General features: G+C 41.1%; 1 protein-coding gene across 1 annotated transcript in view; it reads right to left on the bottom strand.

Annotated features, from left to right (window-relative positions):
- Positions 1-20614, bottom strand: part of LOC138288315 (chloride anion exchanger-like) — a 355789-nt gene extending 335175 nt beyond the window's left edge. Inside the window, exons 1-2 of the mRNA XM_069229825.1 lie at positions 20526-20614; positions 18651-18871 (exon numbers count right to left, since the gene is read on the bottom strand). Of these exons, the coding sequence (XP_069085926.1) occupies positions 18651-18781 (131 nt within the window). The 5' untranslated portion in view covers positions 18782-18871; positions 20526-20614. The remainder of the gene's footprint in view (positions 1-18650; positions 18872-20525) is intronic.
- Positions 20615-21690: the final 1076 nt, after the last annotated feature.

Raw genomic sequence — 21690 nt, 5'->3', positions numbered from 1 at the left:
AGGTTTACCTCTCGCTGCATGCCCCTCAGTCCCCGGGTGCTTCATCTTTCCCAAATTTAGCAGACCTTTTACCACAGTTAATGGATAGTGCATACAAAACAGGCTAAACAGTGACGGGAGTGGCTCATTGGAGTCCTACTGTCCTGCTGTTTTACCGCTCAGCTGCCCCCATTTGAACATTGGTGGCTAGTGACTGGTTGAGCTGGTGAGAAAGCACGGTGTGGCAGAAGGCGGCAAAGGGGGCAGAAGGCGCTAGAAGGCCAGGAAGTTAGTAGGCTTCAAAATTCAGAACTTGGGAGCTGCGAGTCAGATGTAAACAACCAAGCAAGTAAGGAGAAGACCTAAGAGCAAAACAACAAGTAAGCAGGGGCCGCAACGTGCATCAGTGAGCAAGGAGGTAGCTGTAGCATGGTGTGGCATGAGGACTGAACCACTAAGGTCGAGCTAGGGTGGTGCCGGAGTGGTCAGTTTAGTTCCTGGTGTGACTTGCGCCTCCCCATGCTCCCATGCTCGGCTCAGTAGACTGTGAAATAAGAACTGTGACTTGTTAATTGCATCACACCACAATGCCGCATAACAAACCCTGCAGGATTTACTACAATTAAGGAGGTTTACACAGAGTTTTTCGGTGTGGGAGTGTGCATGCTCGGTCCCTCCTCCTAGAAGTGGCAACCTGTAATCTTCACAAGGGCAGATATCCACCTATCCATTTAGTGACCTGTTTGCAGGAGGAGTGTGGCGGCGCACCACTGAGTAGCTCTAACAGTTCTCTTAGATCTCCGGCCTTCCGGTTACTTGGGAACTAGGTTCACCGCCTACATCCGGCACACTTGTGAACCAACTGCAAACACGATGAGATCTGGCAAATCTAGGCAATTACCTTTGTACAGTAACCGAAACCAGTGAAAGACAACCAGAAATAGAATTCTGGAGGGAGCGCATGTAAATTTGGAGACAGCAGTCTCAACACAGGCCACCCCTCCGATTTTGCCAACCCAAATGCCGCCAACTACTTTCGGAGCACCAGCTTGCAATGCCACAATTTACCTTCTTAAAGGATCCTACAGCAGCCATTTATTCAACTACTGCCACCATCACAGGGCTACCGATTCCTCTTTCACCACATAAAAACATTACAACAGCAAGCTGTCCAGTTCTGGATACCAGTTTAAACACAGATGTAGTACTCAGTCATACCAGTGCTGCTACAGGTTCTTGGCAGTCAACAGGCAATTTAATTACCATTAAGGCTCAAGTTCATACATGCAATCAGTTTTACTCAACACCAATATCTGGCAAACAAGGAGTAACCAGTAACAACAATGGCAATAACAGCGCATCTAAATCCAGGGAGGTATCCAATAACTTGTGGCTTCTTTCTATTTCATTAATAAATAATAGTGAGTTATTAGATGCATTAGAGGCTAAAACAATCAGTCGGCCCAACATGAGGGAAGGGTGCATATTGTCACCATTAGAGATCTCGAGCACTTTGGATCTGGATTTGCCTGCTGACCCTGGTCTTGCTTGTAAGGTATTAAGACAATAATTTACTAGCCTGGCTCAGGATCAACCAATTGTCTGAGTCACCCCAAAGCCCATTACAGAGGCTTCAAACATCTCATAATATTATGCCTCCTTGTTAAGTGTACTTCATGATGACGCAGAAAAAGAGGGTCCAACATATATTCATATATCATGTAACCAAAAAAATCGTATAATGTAGTGTAATTTTAGTAAAGAAAATAATGCACGAAGGAAATTGTGCCCTCGCAGTAGTTTGCCAATATTATAAACGTGCTTTATTAATCATGAAGAATTGAAAAATGTAGTAATCCGTCATAATTGCAAATGTGTGCCATGATTTCTTGTTGAACTTTTTTATGCTTAGCTTAAATTTAGTAGAGGCTTTGGCCTAGTTGCCTGGTCTCAAATTTGAACTGCGTGGCTTTTCCTTGAACTAATGAAACATATATTCTTGCTTAAAGTTGTATTTTTCCAGCAGAGATGACTAATACACTTATCTCCAAGGTTTCGTACTAGGCCAGTTTCATCCCCTTTGAAGCAAGGTCAGTCTCTGCAGATGCGGACAATGAGGGTACAGATACCAAAATAATTGGCAAGCCATGTTGCAACTTGTGTTCCAAGGCTCCAAGGACAATGTATGTATAAATGTACTAGTAGAAAGACATTTTTCATTGGTCAATTTGAAGCCACCCTATGAACCCTCCAATGGAAGACCCTGCAGAATTTGGAATATTTCTTACTTAAACCCACTGGATAAAGAGAAGTCAGCCATTTTCCTTGATGCCATCTTTGAAGCCAAATACCAGACGCCATCTTAGACGACATCTTGATGCCCTTTTCTCTATCACAGAGAAAGAGACTTTGAGAATTCTCACCCTAGAGACTTTAACTTTAATTTGCCCCGTCTTGCCCATGCAGTAACTTTGCCCAACCTCCTTGCTGCTGCAAGGAAACTTGCCCTTAACTTTGCCCCCTTGAAATTCTGCCTCATGCTGATCGAACCGGTACCTGAAGGATGAAGACTTTCTTGAATGCTGATTGTAATTGGTAAATATGAAAGGATAATTGTATTATGCATTGTGTTTTTCCCTTTAGGTACCAACTGCTATTTTGATAGGGCCCAAGTTAGAAGTTTTCCAAATTTGTGTTGACTAAATTAGTTTTGCATGAAGCCCCACATGCCAATGCTAATTAGAGGTTAGTCGAGGTATGCACTTGATGCACCATGTTGAATTGAAATCTTGTCATGCTGACCGATGTATGAAATTAGTCAAATTCAGTTGCTTATATTAGTGATTTGTATTGCCATAACTGAATGTATCATTATTCAGATTTTGCGTAGATTGCGTTTCTCCCGCCGCTATGGACAGTTAGTAATGTTTGTATACATATATCATGTGGTTTTGAGACTTATATACATTGTGATAGCTTTGTTAATATAGGGAAATAAATTCACTAACTTTTAATAAACTGGTGTGGTTATTCATGACTGAAAGGTCATGGCGCGTCGAAATGCCAACTGTTACTGATTACTAATGTGTTATTTCGATCTATTAATTGAGTATTGGCTATCGCGTACAACAGTTATTGATTATTGATTTAAGTAACCCGACTATTCGAGGATGAGGAGAGCCCAACTCGGCTAAAAGGTTCACCGACCTCCAACGTGTCCAGGTACAGGTAATTTATAAGGGCTGGACACGTTATCACTTCATACAACGATTACAGCTTTTAACAAGAAATTAAACTTGATCTTCAAATTGACCTTATGAGTGTTATAACAGCCCACATTGTTGCAATTTATGGTAAAATGGAGAAACTGACGGACTTCATATTAGAAGACCAAGACAGGAATCCTTTGAAGCCAAACTTCATTCCAGCCATCCTCACTAGCATTTTTAAATGAACACAGAAATTGTGAGGTGGGAATAAAAAATGGAAGCCCTCCCACAGAATGTATCCAAAATCAGATTACCAGACAGAAGAGACAGAACCAGTGTTTGGTAAACATTAAAACAAGCAAACAGGCTAAGCAACTTAAGCTGGGCCAAGTCTTCATTCAAATGAATAAGCAGGTTAAGCAATCCAAGTTGGATCAAAGCTATGCATATACAACTGCAGACAAACTGTCAGAGGCTGAAGGCGCAACAGATAAAATTATTGGAGTATCCATCAAGTCGCAGGCAGTGGGTGCACTGCAGCATGAGTGAATACAACAGAGGGCCGGGATCCAATTGAGCACTTATCTCACCCTCCGGATGCATTGCATTCAGTAGAGCTGAAGGATCAGGAACCAATGACCCTAGTATTAAGTAAAAGACAGAATAAATTAGCAAGAAAAGCAAGGAAAAATCCCCTTCCTCCGGTATCAACAACTCAAAATAAGCAATTATATCTTATTTTTGAGCTAACACGGGATCAGCAACATCTTGATACTGCAATTACTCAGAAACTCAACATAAAACCACACTGGACATGCGGAGCGTGTAGATCTTGGCATATCTTGGGATTCCTTGGCCACTTTGAATTCAATGTAATCAGCGGACATTGCAAGGGACAGGCTGAAGAAAGTTTGTACACAGCCCAGCCCACAACAGGACTCAATAGCTACGACACAGTGTATGCCTTCCCATGCTTACACTCTGATGCAATAATTAGAAGGGGTTCAACTTCAAGTAGAAAAAAAGCCCATGTGATACTTCCAAAGCTCACCAAACTGTGGTGCATTATTAAGCATAACATCAAAGAGCGGAAGAAGATCTGTCCTCATGAAAGGGCAAACATCTACAAGCCAACCTGCCATGGCTTATGCTACAACTATGGCTTTGCACCTTTGTGATAAGCCCGCCATGCATGAAAAAGAGCAAAGTACAAATAAGGCAGATTCTGACACATCACGATCTCCTACTACGGCAACATCTACTCGCATTATGGAAGATGGAAGCCATCATGTGGTTTTAACCCTGCAGTATACTTTGCAAGAACCCCAAGACATCCTCAATAGAGGTAATATCTTAAGGTTGTTGGAGGCGATACCTACGTTGAGGCATTTAAAGTCTTCTAACCTATGAACAGTCAAATTCCTTCCCCAATCTGACAACTGCTAACCTGAACAGACTGTCCATCTTGAGATCCGAAAAGACAGCAGTTTTAATACTCAAAGCAAGGCAGCAATTTGACTCCTGGGGTATAATGCTTTTGGAACCCACAAAGCCTCGCTATCCTTCACCTTTATTAACCTCCATTACTGCCTGACCTGACAAAATAGGTTCAAAACCAGTTTATTCAGTGGTGCACAGTGGGGGTGGTCCAATAGGCTTAACAACAGGGAGGACAAGGATGAGTGGCAGTGGTTACCATCTGTCTTGAACTTGCCGATGCACAAGTGACTTCCCCAAAGAAGGGTGAAATCTTCTTTGAGGACATAACTCAACATTTTTACTTGGAACATATCAGGTCTGAAAAAGATTCTGTAAAAGGAGGCCCCTCCACCGGAATGGGGCACGTTTGATGTGATAATTGCCCTACAAGAAACTTGGCAAATCAATCCTCTCCAGCTACCAGCATTTACGCTACATAGATTTAATAGACAAATGCGGGGGCTTGGAAGTTTACGTATTAACAGCTTAGGGTGTAAACTCAGAGCAATTACTATCACCGTCACCAGATTTACAAATTGTAAAATTCAGTCTGAGTCACAACAATTATTCAAAGATAGTTCTTTTGTCTAATGTGTACGCCCACCATACTGCAACGAAAAAGGGTGCTGTTTAAAAAGCTAATATCCATTGTAATGGAGATGAAATTAGCAAACCCAAGGTGGAAAATAATCATAACTGGTGATTTTAATACCAATTTAATTTCCACCCTGGCAGACGAGGAACTATTGACAACCAAGAACGACCTTTGGGATGTCACACCACAAGCAGCTCAGCTGAATAAACGTACAGACCGTACTAGTCATGAGTTAGTTATTTCACTGGAGTACTTAGGTCTGAGAGTAATAAACGGCAGAACAAAAGAAGACCGGCCACCTAGGAACACTTACAATAGCGCAAGTATCAGGTAAACAATTGATTTTACCATTCTCTCACTCCCTCTACTAAAATATGTGAAGAAATTCACAGTGAAACATACTACAAGTAGTGATCACATGTACAGCACTTGGAGCTATGTTTATATCCTTCTCATCATAAACCTGCGCGGCCTGGTTTTGGCTCCTGCTATAGTATCAATTTGAAGTGGCTGAGATGGACTAACGACTCACTTCCGAGGGTGGTCTATAAAGCAGAGGCCTTTATTGATGCGGAAGCCAAGTACGATGCCTCTCTATTTCTAGCCAAGCGGATAGAATGGTCAACATCAAAAGATCTATTTCCTGTCAACCACACTGGGTTATGTAAAGGCTTTGTCAGAACTACCAACATCTTAACATTAGCATTAATTGCTGACAAATGCAAGTGATCAAAAAATAAGTTGCATCTATGCTTTATTGTCTTCAAAGCGGCATTTGACTGGGTGGATCGGGCATCTTATGGAAAAAGCGAACAATATGGGGGCTTCCATTAAGTCTCTTACGTACCATGGAGCAGTTCTATTTGTCCACTTTTATACAAATTAGATTGACAGATGGCATCAGGCTGTCTGGAAAAATTCCTACTTAAGTTGGTTTAAACCAAGGGTGTGTGCTACCCCCGCATTTATTTAATCTATTTGTGGCCAACTTATCCCCCAGACTTGACCAGGTTAACTCTCCTTTGCCTCAGCTGGGCCATTTAAGACTGGCCCCTCTCTCTTATGCAGATGACATTGTTCTACTTAATCACACAAGTGTGTGTCTACAGAGACTATGTACAGGACTCACAGAATACACCAGGCTCAAAAAATTGGAAATTAATACAGGAAAAACTAAAACCGTGTCTATTTGCAGAAACTCTGCTTCATTTCCAAGGGTTAGGCTTGGTGATTCCATCTTAGAGGAAGTTAACTGTTATAAGTAGCTGGGGATGTACATAGATAACGAGTTGACTTTAAAGGCTCATGAACAGTATATTGCAAAGGAAGGAAATGCATCTATATTAGCATTCTGTGCTTTAGCCTAAAACCTGAAGCGCGTTCAGCTGAATGAGGCGGCGGCAGTAGAATTGCACAGGGCAGGAGCCCTTTAAACTTTCCCTCGCGCTCCCGCCTCGCGGGAAGCGCGTTCAGCTGAAGGAGGCGGCGGCAGTAGAATTGCACAGGGCAGGAGCCCTTTAAACTTTCCCTCGCGCTCCTGCCTCGCGGGACGCGCATGGGCGGTGCCCGGGCCAAGGGCGGGCCCGTCCTGCGCCCGTCAGTGGCCGGCAGAGGCTGGGCTGGGCCACCCCCCTGAGAACTTCTTCGGGATCTCAGGATTTGGTTCTTTGGACTTCTAAAAAGTACTGCATTTTTCTTTTTTGAACCTTTGTGATTGTTTCTCCATAGCCCCCATCCGGGCTTTATGGCTTAGGAGGTCCCAAGTAACCGGCATCTAAGTAAGATTTGCTAACTGAGCAGTCTTATTCATTTATTTACTTTTTTCATACTGCCATAGCTTCCCTGTGTACTACTTATACTGGCTTAGATTGGTGTTCTGCCCCATTAATCTTTTTTAAGGCGATGGGTAAAAGGAAGATCACCACACTTTGGGGCAGATGGAGCACATGTTGTGCCTGTACTGTCATCAATAACCAGCTATTTATCTTCAGTTATTGGGGCAATTGAAACTGAAATTGTCCAAGTAGAAGAAAGGATTGGGGTGGCTAATAACTTGACTCAAAGAACTTCTCTAGAACCTACAACTCACATACAGTCTGCAGACTCTTCAATTGCCCCCCATAATTCTAAATCGCCTCTGCCTGAAGATTACGCTAATGCTTTGCATTCCTTGCAGTCCTTTAACACAGCTAACACTGAACACTTAGTTGACACTCCCCCTCCTTCAAAAAAAAGGAAAGATGGAGGACACCACAAGTGTAATAAGTTACTTAAACAATCAACGAAGGCCAAGGAATTTATTTCTACACCTTTGGATGCCCCGGCCGAGCCTTTCCCAAAGAAAAGTCTATCACTTGGTGAACTAGGCTCAGAATGCAGGATTTTAAGAAACAGTCATTTGACCAATTTAGACTCGATCCTCAAACCCCTTTTTTCGGCCTTAGAGGAGAAACTAACACTACTAATTAATTCTAAATTTGAGCAGCTACAAGAAACTATTCTTAAATATTTGCCTCAGCAGCCCACTTTAAAAACTAGTACAAATTCCCCTTCTTCTATTCCGAAATTGGTGTCTGATCCCAAAGCCTCTCATAAGGCTAATTGTGTAATGAGTTATAACCAACTCCCGTCCCATTGTATACTCACTCGCTATTCCTATGATGATTCATTAACCAATTCTCTGGCCACTTTGACCGGTGGTGCGACTGCCTTACTGAAGCCTGAAACTGTTCTTCAATGTAGATCCTCTACCAGTACAAAAGAGGTTTTACAGCTTCAACCGGATAGCCTGCCATATGTTTTAGTTTTAGCAAACGTTCCTCCTCTTGATTGTACTCAGAAGGAAGATACTAATGCGCTAATAAGGAAATGTGCACATTGGATGAGCTAAAAACTTAGATACCAAGATGATCTAAATAATAGAATAATTATGGCAAGAAGGGTGAAGTGGGTAAGTTTGTCTAAAAAAGTATATGAAGGCGATTGTATAGTGATCAACTTTGCAAATCCTCATTTTGTTAATTATTTGTTGGTGTCTTTACCATTGTGTGCAAAATGGGAAGGTGGGATCAAAGTTTACCCATTAAGCTTTTTCTACAGTTCGCCCACTTTATCATTTCCTTCTATGGAGGCTTCTCATGGTCAAAATACTTCAATAAAGGCACTTTTACAGAACCCGACCCCTGACATTGAGGGTATCCAAAATCATTCTTCCCTTGATGCAATTGATTGACAATTGGAGGGTTTGGGGCTCTCAAATGATTGTTTACAGGAAATCGAGTTGATGGGAGGGCATACATCCATGGAATCGCCCACAGGGTCTGATGAGCCAGTTAGTTTCTCACATCGCATAACAGAGACGGCCATAATTAAGGAGTCTGGGATAATGCCCCAGCAAAGTAATGCATTTTTATCTTTAATTAGTTGGAATATTGCTGGGCTTCGTTCTAAAGCTGAAAATTTAGAATGGTTGGAGTTCATATCTACATTTGATATCATTTGCTTTCAAGAAACTTGGCTTACGGCACCCTTCTATTTAGATGGCTACTATTCCGTGTCTCAGCCAGCTACTCCATCCAGAGCAGGCAGAGCAAGTGGTGGCCTTCTGGTACTTGTGTCATTACTACTTTCAAAAATTGAGGTTTCATTGATTTGGTCTTCTGCTTTTTTCTTAGTAGTCTTATTATCAATAACTGGACGGAAACACATCCTACTTTTAAATTTTTATAATAACATTCCAAGTGCCGCTCTGCCAGGAAGCCTCGAAGAGCTCACAGACCTGCTAGACTCTGCTGGGAAACTCCAGGACAGGGAATTTGATATGATCTGGGTCGGAGATTTTAATGTTCAGCTATGTAAGTATTAATTACCTCACTTATGTGGTGCTGCTACAGAAGGCAGAGAGTCACTTACTCATTTTATTCACTCTAATTTAGGAAATGCCTTGAATACCCTTATCTATAAATTTGATCTTGCTTTTGCAAGGGATATGGCAAATAGTAGGATAAGAGAAATACCCACCTATACAAGGAGTACGAATGGTAGCATTATTGATTTTATTCTTATCAGTTCTTCACTTTCACGTTCAATAGCGGATTTTAAAATTAAATCTCACTGTGCCAGCGACCATAATCCCTTGAGCATAAAATTATCTTTTAAAACTAGAGTAATTTTACCCAGGATTGTACATAAAGGGAAAGAGGTTTCTAAAAGAAATTCTGGCCCTCGCATGAGGTGGGAGAGAGTAAACCCTAACACCTTTCATGCGAACCTTATTACTCAAAATAAGGTCCACATCAATACTTGCTTGTCCCTGCAATCCACTTCCGTCCACCTTATAACTGCTTTTGAGTCTTTAAGCTGTGCTATTTCGGAGGCACTGATGTGTCCCCAATATCCCAAAGGCATAAAACCTCAACGGTGGTTTAATCCGGCCTGTACGGCTGCCCATAGAGATCTAAAGACAGCCATTAAAACTATTCCATTCAGTAGTGATCTAGTTAAACATGCCAGGGGCCGATATAAATCAGTCCTTGAAGAAAGAAAAAATGAAATACGCACTAGCGCATGGGAAGATCTCATGGCAGCCACGGAATTACGGGATCCCTCTCAATTTTGGAAGGTGGTTAATCACCCATATTTCTCAGGAAAGGTAAAAAGGGACGATGACTGTCTGATACCAGAGGGGGTTTGGGTAGACCATTTCTCATCTGTATTTCAATCCGTAAATAATCTCAAGTATGGAGGGGAGGCACGTGGCCTCCCATGTTTGGCTACTCTTATTCCAATTAAAAGCGGCATTTCACTTGAGGCATACTAGATCAGTGCAGCAATAACTAAAATGAAACTAAGAAAAGCTCCTGGCCCCGATGGGGTACCGGTGGACTTATTTAAATCTCTACCTGATCTGTGGGTTCCACTAATCACAAATGTTCTGAACAGTGCTATTCAAAGTGCTATCCCCTCTTCATGGTTAATGGCAATAATCGTCCCGATCTTCAAAAAGGGTAATAGGCTTGACCCCCTTTGCTATAGACCCATCTCTCTTATTGACTCCACGGCAAAGATCTTGGGAAGTGTCATTTTGACCCGGCTTGAGGATTGGGCTGTAGGGACAAACATTCTATCGCCAATTCAATATGGGTTTAGGCCTGGATTAGGCACAGTGGATCAGGCCCTAAATTTACATCTTATCCTTAGCAAATACGTTATTGCAAAAAGGGAACCTATCCACTTAGCCTTCATAGATCTGTCCAGTGCATTTGATATGGTGAATAGAGCAAAACTGTGGGATATAATGGATACAATGGGGATTGAGCAAGATTTGTTAGATTTGATCAAACGCTTATACTCTGACCTTTCTATTATAATTCAGTTTGGACAACATGGTGAAAGGTCTTATCCCCTTGCTTCCAATCGGGGTGTTAGACAGGGCTGCACTTTGGCACCTTTTTTATTTCTACTGTATATAAATGGCTTGTATAGTTATTTAGTCCAAAATGGTAAGGATTTCCCAAGGATGAGTTTTAGACAACTGCCAAGTTTATAATATGCCGATGACGCCGTTTTAATTGCCCGTACGGCCAATGGTCTACAGACCCTTTTGGATCTTTTTTTAACACATACACATGAGCTTGATTTGAAAGTCAACTTTAAAAAGTCACACGTCATGACTTGCGGTCCTAAAAATACCCGCACCAAATGTTTTACAATGGGGGGGAATACCTTAACAAAGATAAAAGACTTTTGCTATCTAGGCCTGTATCTAAGCTCCACTCTGTCATGGAAATTCCATTTGAACTTTAAGTTCCAACAATTGGAAAGAAATGTTGAGGCAATCTTCTGCTTCGCCCGTAGATTAGGGCATAGACCGGTCCATCAGATCATCACGCTTTACAATTCTAAATGTGTATCGGCGGCGAGTTACGGGGGGTGGCCTTTGGGGATATACCAGTCCAAGTACTTTACAGCTGGCAGAGAATAAATTCCTTCATCGGTTACTTATGGTACCTAAGAACATAGCGAATATTTTATGCCATGAGGAGTTGGGAATCCGCTATATTACAGATTTGATAGATATTGCCCCCCTTCTGTTATGGATAAAAGTATGGTCAAATCCGGCTGCTACTTTAACACACGATTGCGTAAAAGATTGTATTTCATAACAAATTGTAACAAAATTCCATGGCTAAATTTAGTTCACAATGCTTTTCGAAACTTGGACTTGGAGTTTATGTATTTTAAACCAGAGCTTCTGCCCGCCAATGCGAAATAAATTGTTAAACTTCGACATAAAGAGCATGTTAAGAATCTTAGATATCAAGTGGCAGAGAAATTGAGCTCTTTTAATTCATATGTACAAATTCCATCATCGGACTTGTTAAAACCTTATTTTGTTTGGTTCCCGATCCCTTCTTTATATTCTTTACTTGTACTTTTTAGATTTAATATGATTCATTATAGAGTGGCATTCCCGACAAAATGCGTGTGGGAAAAAACACTACCGCCATGCCCTTGTGATAATTCTTCAAAACAAAGTACTTGCCACTTTATTTTGTTTTGTACACTTTACTCAGCTCCTAGGAAAACCTTTCTATTACCTATTTTGCGCAATTTGCACACTTTTTCCTATAAAGAAGGACTGACTGGCATTCAAAGCCTCTCATCCAAACAAAGGTGCAGCTCTATTCTTAGTTTTATTAAATCCGCTATCACCATTAGAAACCGATATGAATTGGTAATATGACTATTTATTAAGAGAAACTAGATATTGTCTTATTGTTATACACGATTTTATAAGTATTTATTATTTTATACCAATTTAGTAAGCACAGGCGGTAAGCTTAGATTCCATAGATTTGCCTTTGAATTATGTAATAAGTACTGTATTTTATGATTACTTTTATGTATGTATGCGTACTTTTATGGCAACACGCCGAATAAAGTTATTTTGACTGACTGACTGACTGGGCCTTAATTCAGACCTCTTATGATGGTTATTTCTGCAAAACATTTGCCATCGGTCATCCATTCAAGTGCAGCCATGCTTGAAAGGGATGCTCTGTTTTTGGATAATCTTCAAATCAGGTTGTATAAGCGTGTATTTGGGCTCCTGCTGAGCGCCTCCCCAGCACAGGTCCAACTGGAGTTCGGACTCGTGAATCAAACCTGGGGGAGCAGGTCCTCTGCAATAAAAGCATGTCATAAGTTAAGAGCAAATTAAGATCAAGCTCTTTCTAATGCCTTATGGCAGTCAATGGACCTGTATCTTAAATCATCTTACAGGGCATATCTGTACTCTGCATTGGAAGGAACAAGCGCACCAGCTATGTGGAATTCGAAATTACCTCATCATGTATTCTGTCCAGCATTGAATAAAGCTGCGAAATCCACTCTTTCATTGTTGATAAGCAAACATTTGCATCTCGCACCCACGCTTGGATGATCCTACACACATACAAGAACTTGCAGCCAGCAGCATACTTAAGCATGACCTTTTCGTCACATCTAAAATGAAAATTGATGGCTATTCGCTTTGGGGTCCTAGCATCTTTGACTGACGAGCCTTTGTGGAAATATCCTGGCCCAAAATCATGCAGGCTGTGTGGAGCCGCTAAGGAGGACATCATACACCCAGTTTGTATCTGCCACCTATTAAAACATTTGAGGATTGTATAGTTGAAAGAAGCTTTTAATAGTCGAGGTGGTAATGGCTATAGGTCAGCTATAATTAATGCTATTCATCCATCAGATCCTCAGATCAACTGAAGACTGATGAAGTATTTAATTGCATGTGACAGTATCCTGAGTGAAGCGCCAGTTGGTAGTAACCTCCGTGCTGTAGGAGTTCCAGAGATGTGCACTCAGTATTGATTTAATAGCAGCGGCAGGTAATTTTTGTTCAAATTGATGTGTAAAATGTATGTCGACATCTGTGCTGCTGTTAGCATATTTTATCGCTATTCAGACGCTGTCATTCCGAAACCCAAGTCATTTTAAGTGTTATTTTAGAAGATCACATTTAATATTAAATCTTCTTAATTAACATTCTAATTTCGTACATGGATATTTGAATTTGGAAAGTGTAAGAATTGTGATGGTTTTAATTAACTTAAACAATAAATGACCCATGCTATTGTGCAACAGTAACCTAAAAGACCTGAAAATTATCCAATTATCCAAAATGTCATCTCCACAGGACAATGAGAAGTACTGCAGGCTATCGCTGATGAAATCCCACTAGAAAAAAGTCACAAGAGGCCCTTGAGGATTGTTTACAGATGGCGTGAAAACTCAAAGAAAAGCAATTTTACTATGTATGAAGAGAGACTAACCACCCCAAGGAGTAGTCAGAAAGAAAGACTTCAGAAAGCAAGAGAGCCACAAGGAAATAGTCAAAGCAAGCTCACTGAGAAGTATGACCAAATCTAAAAACAGCCAAGGATACAGAATCTGAAAAAAACTACTCTGTTTTGTAAATTTGTGTAAAAGAATGTCTATCTGTATTTTTAGCCGTATCATATGGGCCGTCTTGGTGTGTTTTCTGTCCACTGAACACAAACTGAAACTTGAAAACTGCTGATAGAACAAATCTGCTCACATGTCCCAGGACAACCTGTGCCAAGGTTCAAGAAGGGCCTGACTTGGCAGTTCAGGCTGGACTCTTCCAATTGGAGCAGGGTCAAGACTTATTTGCAAACATCTGTGTCTAAACTGAGGTGACATGGTGTGCAAAGCAATGATGGATTGGGATGCAACCCTGAGTAATTACCAGTGGCTGAGATTAATTTGGGCATTCCATCCATCACTTGTTTGTATACTTTAGTGTGTCATCCTAGGTGGGACGAGTATGCCCAGGTATGGTTACCGTGCACACTGTATCACTGGGACCAGGCTGTACCCTGCTGATGAGCCCATAAGTAGGGTGAAACTGGTCCTGGGTTGCTGTGTTCTGGTCCAGGGGGACCTGGCTTGGCAGTTCGGGCTGAACTGTTCCAACTGGAGCAGGGTCAAGACTTATTTACCTATAACTGGATCAAAACTGAAGTGACCACTAAACTTAATAATCTTTGTACATGGAGGACATTTAAGCGTGCAGTGACAGGCCTCTACATAATCCTTACAAACAGCACATTCTAAGCCCCCACATCAGGCCTATTAAAAGCATGGTGAGTTGAAAAAGTTGAGAGTTGAAAATACAGATGAAGAATGGGCAGAGGCAAAAGCTATATAACATAAATCACTGAGGGAGGCATGCCTGAAACTGAGATACTATAAAATACTACATATGTGGCATTCGCCCCTCCAGCGACTCAATGACTCAGGGATACCACCAGGAGTAGTGTGTTTGGGGTGGAAGCCACCAGACAGAGACTTAGTACAGTCACTCTGGGAATGCCCAAATCTAAGGTACTACTGGGACAGGTATGGGACATCATGAACGAATCCATGGGAGCCAAGCAGAATAGCTAAGGAGCCAACCAGCACTCCTGCATGGCTACAATGACTATCCAAAGGACACACACCACAGAACTAGACAGGTTGCCACCTTGCTAGCGGTTGCCAAACTCTGTATTCTTAGACTATAGAGATCCAAAAGCAAACCGGACAGAATACTGTTGGCAAGAGATGTACATATTGGCAATGTACAAGCAGGTGATTTACCACATTAAAGCCCAGATAGACAAATTCAACACATTACGAGGTGGCTTTCTAAACACTCCTGAAGTACAATAGGGATCTGCGCTCATACGATTACTGTTTTCTCTACCTTCCTGTCTATCAAGGGTACCCATGATCAATTGATCAACATATTGTAGGTAGTCTCACAATAATTTAAACCAAGAGACCACAAAAATACCTCCACTAGTCTGTCATTGACAGGGCAAGATGAACGAGAGAACTCAGTTGTATCAGCCAGAAAATAATGTTGCTCAATCATGAGGCCTGTTCGGCACTGCAGTACCTGTCAATTAGATGGCAAACCCATGCAGAAGTGAATAACTGGAACCTGATTGACTTGAGTTTTGTGAGATTTTGTTTTAGTTTTAGTCCATACGTGGTCATCAATGGCTTAGAGTAGCGTAGTACTCACACCTAAGTTTGCAGTGTCACAATAGTAAGCTCCATAAGGACTTGTGACTAATAATTATACGTTTTATACTCGGCTTTCAGGAGAGGGAAGGATGGGATGTGATTGGGCACAGAGGTGGAGACAACACTGCCATTATGTTCCTTTTTTATTACTTCTCTTGTACCCTGAATGATGTGTAGAATTATGTTATAACCAAATAAAGAACTTTGAAAACTAAAAATGATTTGCAATCTAGTATGGGTTCCAACGTTTTACAAAGTCTTCCCTCATTGCCTGAAGATGCTTCCTTTTAGAGATATGCACCAGACATACACCTAGAAAACAATGCTTGTCCATCTTTGAATATTTGCTGCACAACATAGGATAATATCATATTGTTCTATATCTTGCAGTGTCGAGAGGACTGTGCCCCAGTCCGCCTAGCCAGCTAGTTTTCTCTTTGTGAGCGTCCAAGCAGTTTTTCCCCTTCCAGAAGTGTTCAATCGAGTCCTTCAGGCTCTCTTCTGAAACATACACTGATTAAATGAACACCCTCAGTATGGCTGAACTTTCTCATTCTCTAAATCGTGTGGCCTGCCCTCAATTGAGCATGACAACATTACTGCAAAAGCCTAAAAATGCATTGATCACTTCACTGTTTTCCACTGGTAGGCTATAAACTCCCAGATCTCCTCTGCTTTCTTACCTAAAAACTGAACTTAAAGTTTTACTGCAGTAAACATCTCTGAAACACCCTGTGGTTTATCCTTTCACCACAAATATAGCCTCAAAGTTAACTAATTGTTTGTGCTGTTGCTTAAGGTGGCACATCAGTACTCTGAGGCCCTGAGTGTCTCTTCCTGAACAGATGGCTTGTGGAGAGGGTCTAATCTAGTGTTAGGCATAACTCACATAATTCTGTATAGTTAACTCATGTGGAATTACCCAATAATTCTGTGAGAGTGTGCGGAATTACAAGATAAGAGTAATTCTACATTTAGAGCTATTTTCTTAGTGGGAAAATGTCCCTTCGTGTTCTAAATGTAGGCAAGGATGCTTTTTGCACCTAGAAACAGTCCAATGTACCAGAACACAAATAGAAGCATGAGCAGCTGCTCTCTCAATGTGCTCTTGGGGTAGGAATTTACCCAAAAGTACTTCTGGCATTTATCACTAGTTTCAAAGAGCTAAATGCAAAACAACAGCACCAGCAGCCAGTCATGCATGCTCAATTAGTTGTTTCTAAAATTACACCAAGGTCTAGTTTAATCCTGCTTCAAGCACAGGGGAGATAGGAGAGACCTCAACCTGATCCTGCCTCTAAACCCCATATGCTACCTTAGATGCCAAGCTCTGTGACTTCTGGTTTGTTAAGGAGTGACTCTACGATTCAACATCGCTCATGAACATCATAGTGCTCTGTGAAAGCTGACCTCTCACATCCAGTGAAACACTGTCAAAGAAGTACACTACTCCAACAGTATCTTGGATTCTCAATTTAGTCAGGGAAACAGTGCTTTAGGAGATCAGTTCTCAAAGCCTGAAACACCTAAAACATCCCACGGAGCTTCACCTGAGCCAGTGTAAAATCATCTCCATTTAGCACATGACAGTTGCCAGAAACTCCTGCTCGAGAAAGAGAAGCACATGGCCGAAAGAATGAGCAGTACAAATCCACAGAGGAATAATTCACTCTGCATCTCTTATCCTAATGCTCCTTCAGTGCCTTTTCAAGTGAAATTCTGAGCATAATGCCACTTGAAACTAATGTTTTTTACAGTGGATTTCTGTGCTTTTACTTAAAAAAAATGCTTGTGACTTTTAAGTAACATGAACCGTAGCATACCTCTAAAAACGTTCATTCAGTGAATACCTGCATAATCACAAGTATACATACACACACACACACACACACACACACCAACTCACACACACCAACAGACACACACACACACACATGAGTGGTGCACTGTTGTATTGCCTTATAGTGCTATAAAAAGACACCTTTCAGTTGCCCAACTCTATACTAGCATTTTATTGTCCTCACAAAAGAACAGAAGGCTGAGTTTTCACCCTCTGCCCTGAAGATTGCACACACATCACTTTCCCGAGTACCTAAATCACTGATTAATCTAACTGATATTGTTCACAATATTTATACCACACTGTAGTTTAAGCTTTTTGTGGGGTAATTAGTTGAAGATGTTGCTGTAAGTTACATATTAATTTTCATCTTAATTTAACAGCTGCTTTAGTTTTAGTAGTAGCCAATGCTTAATTTGAGCTGGTGGTTGACAGTGGGGGCCACCGGCAGTTTTTTTTTTACCCCGGAACATATTTTACTGCATCAGACATTTGCTGAGAGCAAGAGAAGGAAAAAACACACAAATTGCATACATCGAGGTACAAAAAGACGACAAAATCTTCACAGAAGGCAAAAGCAGGAACCTGCAAGGGCGAGATAAAGAGGCAGAGAGTGTATGGCAATGGATTAAAGCAGCGTAGGGTGGATTCAAAGTTACGAAGACTTGGTATTGGCCATGCCTACATTTAATTGAGCCAGTCGCAGGCTTCTGAGCATATTTTTGTGCACTCAGTGCCTCATTTGCAAGAATCTGATGCATCGGCATCGATGCGTCAGATTTCTTGCATCTGCCGCACATCCCCTTAAAATACAGAGCTCCATGCCACACACTTTCACAGATGCGTCAGAATTTCTGATGCACCTGTTGGTGCTAATCTGACGCATTCCTGGAGTTGTGTTGTTAAACTAACAGAACTCCAGCAATACGAGGAGAGTCTCATAGGAAAAAGCCCTGCATCAATTTTATGCAAGCTCTGAGCAAGCGATAAAATTTTGATGCAGTGGAGTCATAAAATGACGCATTGAAAAGTTGTAAATTTCACTGCTTCAGTTCTATGTGGCTTTTTCCAAGGGAATGCCACCCTGCATACGTTATACCTAGTGCAGGTAAAATATGACGCAGGGCTTTACAAACTGATGCATTGGGCCCAATGCATCAGCTGATAAATATGGAGCAGCGTAGTGCACTGCTAGCACCAACGCTCCATCAAAACAAAAAAAGTGCTGCGGTGTCGCAAAGGGACTCATTCTTTTACAAATTAGGCACTGATGTTTTCTTAATGACTACCTACATTTTGATTTAACTTTCTTTTAAACGCTTTAAGTATCAAGGAAATTACAAAACTACATAACATAACAGGCTACCAGTGGAAATGAAGCAAAGTTGATGAATCTGAATATGGTCAGCAAAATGGTGAACATACCACCATTCACGTAGACGTGTTCTCCTACCTGAAATATCTTTTGAGATGGCCACAAATGGTTAAATGGTCTCTTTCCATCTTCGGATGATCTTCATTAAAGGAGTTTACAGAATAAATTGGCCTTGCCACCACATAATTGTTTCCTGGGCGGTCGGTCATTGTTTCACGTAATGGAGTTCAAGTCAGCCACTTCCTTAGCAGTTGTTACTTATTTGTAGATTTTCCTTTTTTCTTTATCCAGAGGATTATCTGCAAGTAGATTAAAACACATGATTGTGCACCTTCAGCCACTGACCTCTCCAGGTAGCGCCACTTGGTTCTCCACATTCACAATTGTGCAACCTTGGGCAAATCACACTGCATGTTGTGAAATCATTCAGATGGATTGTATGTTCATGACTGCAAGCGTAATGCTAGCACCCTAGCCACTAAACCACACCTCATTGTCTGCGTGCAATGTACTATACACAACCTGTTACAGGACTATTATGGCTTGTGTCACAATCTGGTTTAGAGGCATGTGTCAAATGATGTTCAATCCTGTTTCAGAAATATTAAGTTTTGCTTTCTCAGCAGATACCTGTAATAAGTTTATGTGCTCATTGAGCTCACATGGAATAGTTCGCTTCAGTCACATTGCAGATGCTACTTGTTAAGATCCAATAAAAATATTGACCATCCTTCATGCTGATATGAGATAGTTGATTAACACACTTATAACTTGCTGCATCTAATATGCCTTTCTTCTTTCTCCTTAGCTTCATCAAGATTAATGCTGACAATTACATTAAAACCCTTACTAACGCAATCATCGCTCACTGTAACACCACCATCACTACAGTAAAACGCCAAATGACCAATCCACAGTGATATCCACAAGAAGCTGATTAGTGCACCCGAAGTACTACTTCATGTACTCACAAGCTGTGAAGTGACTCCGTGCACGGCAGAATAAATGAGAATGAAAAAATAATTGTATGTGTGCCTAAAGAATTTCCATTGAAAAAGAAAGCCACCAAAACATAAACATTAATTTAGGGTTAGCGACATGGACCAATTGACAGAGGCGTTTATGAGTATAGACATATTAATACAAGAGTACTATTTCACGCACTCAACCTTTGTCAAATGGCTATCTCTGTCAAAAGGCCATCATTCATTGTAGTAAAACACTGACTCAGTGACTACAGTGAAATAATCAATTTCTGTAGTAAAATCGTCACTGCATTAACATTCCTGCTTAACTGCTTTAGTAAAATCTTCACTCAATTGATGTGTTGCATTTCATACTCAATCACTCCATTAAAACCCTCACTTGTACTGAAATGCCCACTTATCTCTATATACAAACCCTCACTCACTGTAGTAATACCCTAATTCAATGTGGAAACCCAGCATTCAATTTGGAAAAAAACAGTCAATCTAGAATTACCATCATTTACGATCATAACATTTCATTTTAGTTCAATAAAATGCGCATTTGAAGTCTGTAGGAAAATCTTAAATCACTGTGTTAAAGTCACAGCTAAATCACTGTAGATAAACCATGTTTGCAGTAATAAAAACATCGCTTGGCAGTAGTATAAAAATGCCATCCCTTGTTTGCTTCAGAGCAACCTATTCTCTGTAGTAAAACCACCACCAAACTATCCCTCAGTCACTCTAGAAAATGTTGACTCGCTCACCACACAGTATGGCAAACCCTCACTCATTCCTGAAAACTCCCTCACGCCAAATGTCGGTTTCACGGTTGTACACTAATGAGAAAGATATTCTTTTCATTCATTTTTCATCATACTCTCTTCCGCCTGTCCTCTCTTCTTTGATAACTAGACACCATTTCCATCTCAATTTTCCGACTATTGCCTCGGATGTAAAGAATATGTAGAGGAATCTAACCCACCTCTGAAGTCCAGGGACCTGCCAGATGTTTTGACGTGGAAAGGAGTCCGTAACGAATCTGGAGGCAGCTTAAGAAAGGATTGTTATTTGTCCACCTCCTTGAGTCTACCATGTATGTTATCAGCAATAATGATTAACCAAAGATACCTTACGCAAGCGCTTCGTGTACATCAGATTTCGCGTGCGACTTTGCCCATGGAAGGCCACTATCGCCATGGCTGATAACAGAATCTTCTGCCCGAGTTTCACAAGATTCGCTCTTTCCAAGAGATGCGGCATAAGATTTTCTAAAGTGTAGTTTGTTGAATGCTCAAACAGTGTTCCATAGCACATAGAACTCAAATCAAGGCACTTCCAAATAGTCCATACTTTAACATTTTCTCAGCATACAAAAGAATTTGGACAAAAGGTGAGGTAGTTAGGATTTGGACAAAAGGTGAGGTAGTTAGGTTGTGATTAACTCCAGTCCCCAATGTTCTTCGCATACTGCAACTTCTCCATTTTTGCCTTGAACTTCCTCTTGGATTTTTATGAGTCATGCCCAGTCTACACGCCATCTAATGTTTTAGCTATTAGCCTTACAATACTTTTGTGTCAAAAATATTTCATTACTTCATCACGCTTGTTTCAGGGCAGGGGCCCATAATTCTTTCTTAGAGATAGCCTTTCAGCCACATATTAAGAGACATAGATTAGAGATAGCCAAAGGAAACAGCTGTTACTTCTGGCTTCATCTTTGCTAGCCCTAACAATGTACATGTTTCATCCGGGCTGACAGGAACAGGAAGTAAACATACTTCCGAGAATTCTGTATTCTTTCTGCATTTCGTACCCTGAGCCCTTCTCTTGGCGCCTCAGCTGCACATAGGAGGTTATTGCGAATCTAGAGATGTGACAAGCCACCAACACTGCAATGTCATTGTAGCTCAACAGGAGAATGTTGTCCCTTCCACTACCCCAGGACATTTGCCCACTGTCTATGGAAAGTACCTTAAACACACTGATTGATAGTGAGCTGACGTTTACTCAGTGGCTTTGGAGAAGAAGTGAAAAACATTCAATGCTTAAAAATGTGGAACACACTACCACTTCCATCTTTCCCCCTTTTCACAGTCCTTACTACATGGTGTGAAGTTGCACCCTGCACACAGACGCTCATCTAGGCA

The sequence above is a fragment of the Pleurodeles waltl genome, chromosome 4_1 (assembly GCF_031143425.1).
Source record: "Pleurodeles waltl isolate 20211129_DDA chromosome 4_1, aPleWal1.hap1.20221129, whole genome shotgun sequence".
Lineage (NCBI taxonomy): Eukaryota > Metazoa > Chordata > Amphibia > Caudata > Salamandridae > Pleurodeles > Pleurodeles waltl.
Note: the sequence above shows the minus strand (reverse complement) of the source record. Positions and strands in the feature narration are given on the sequence as shown.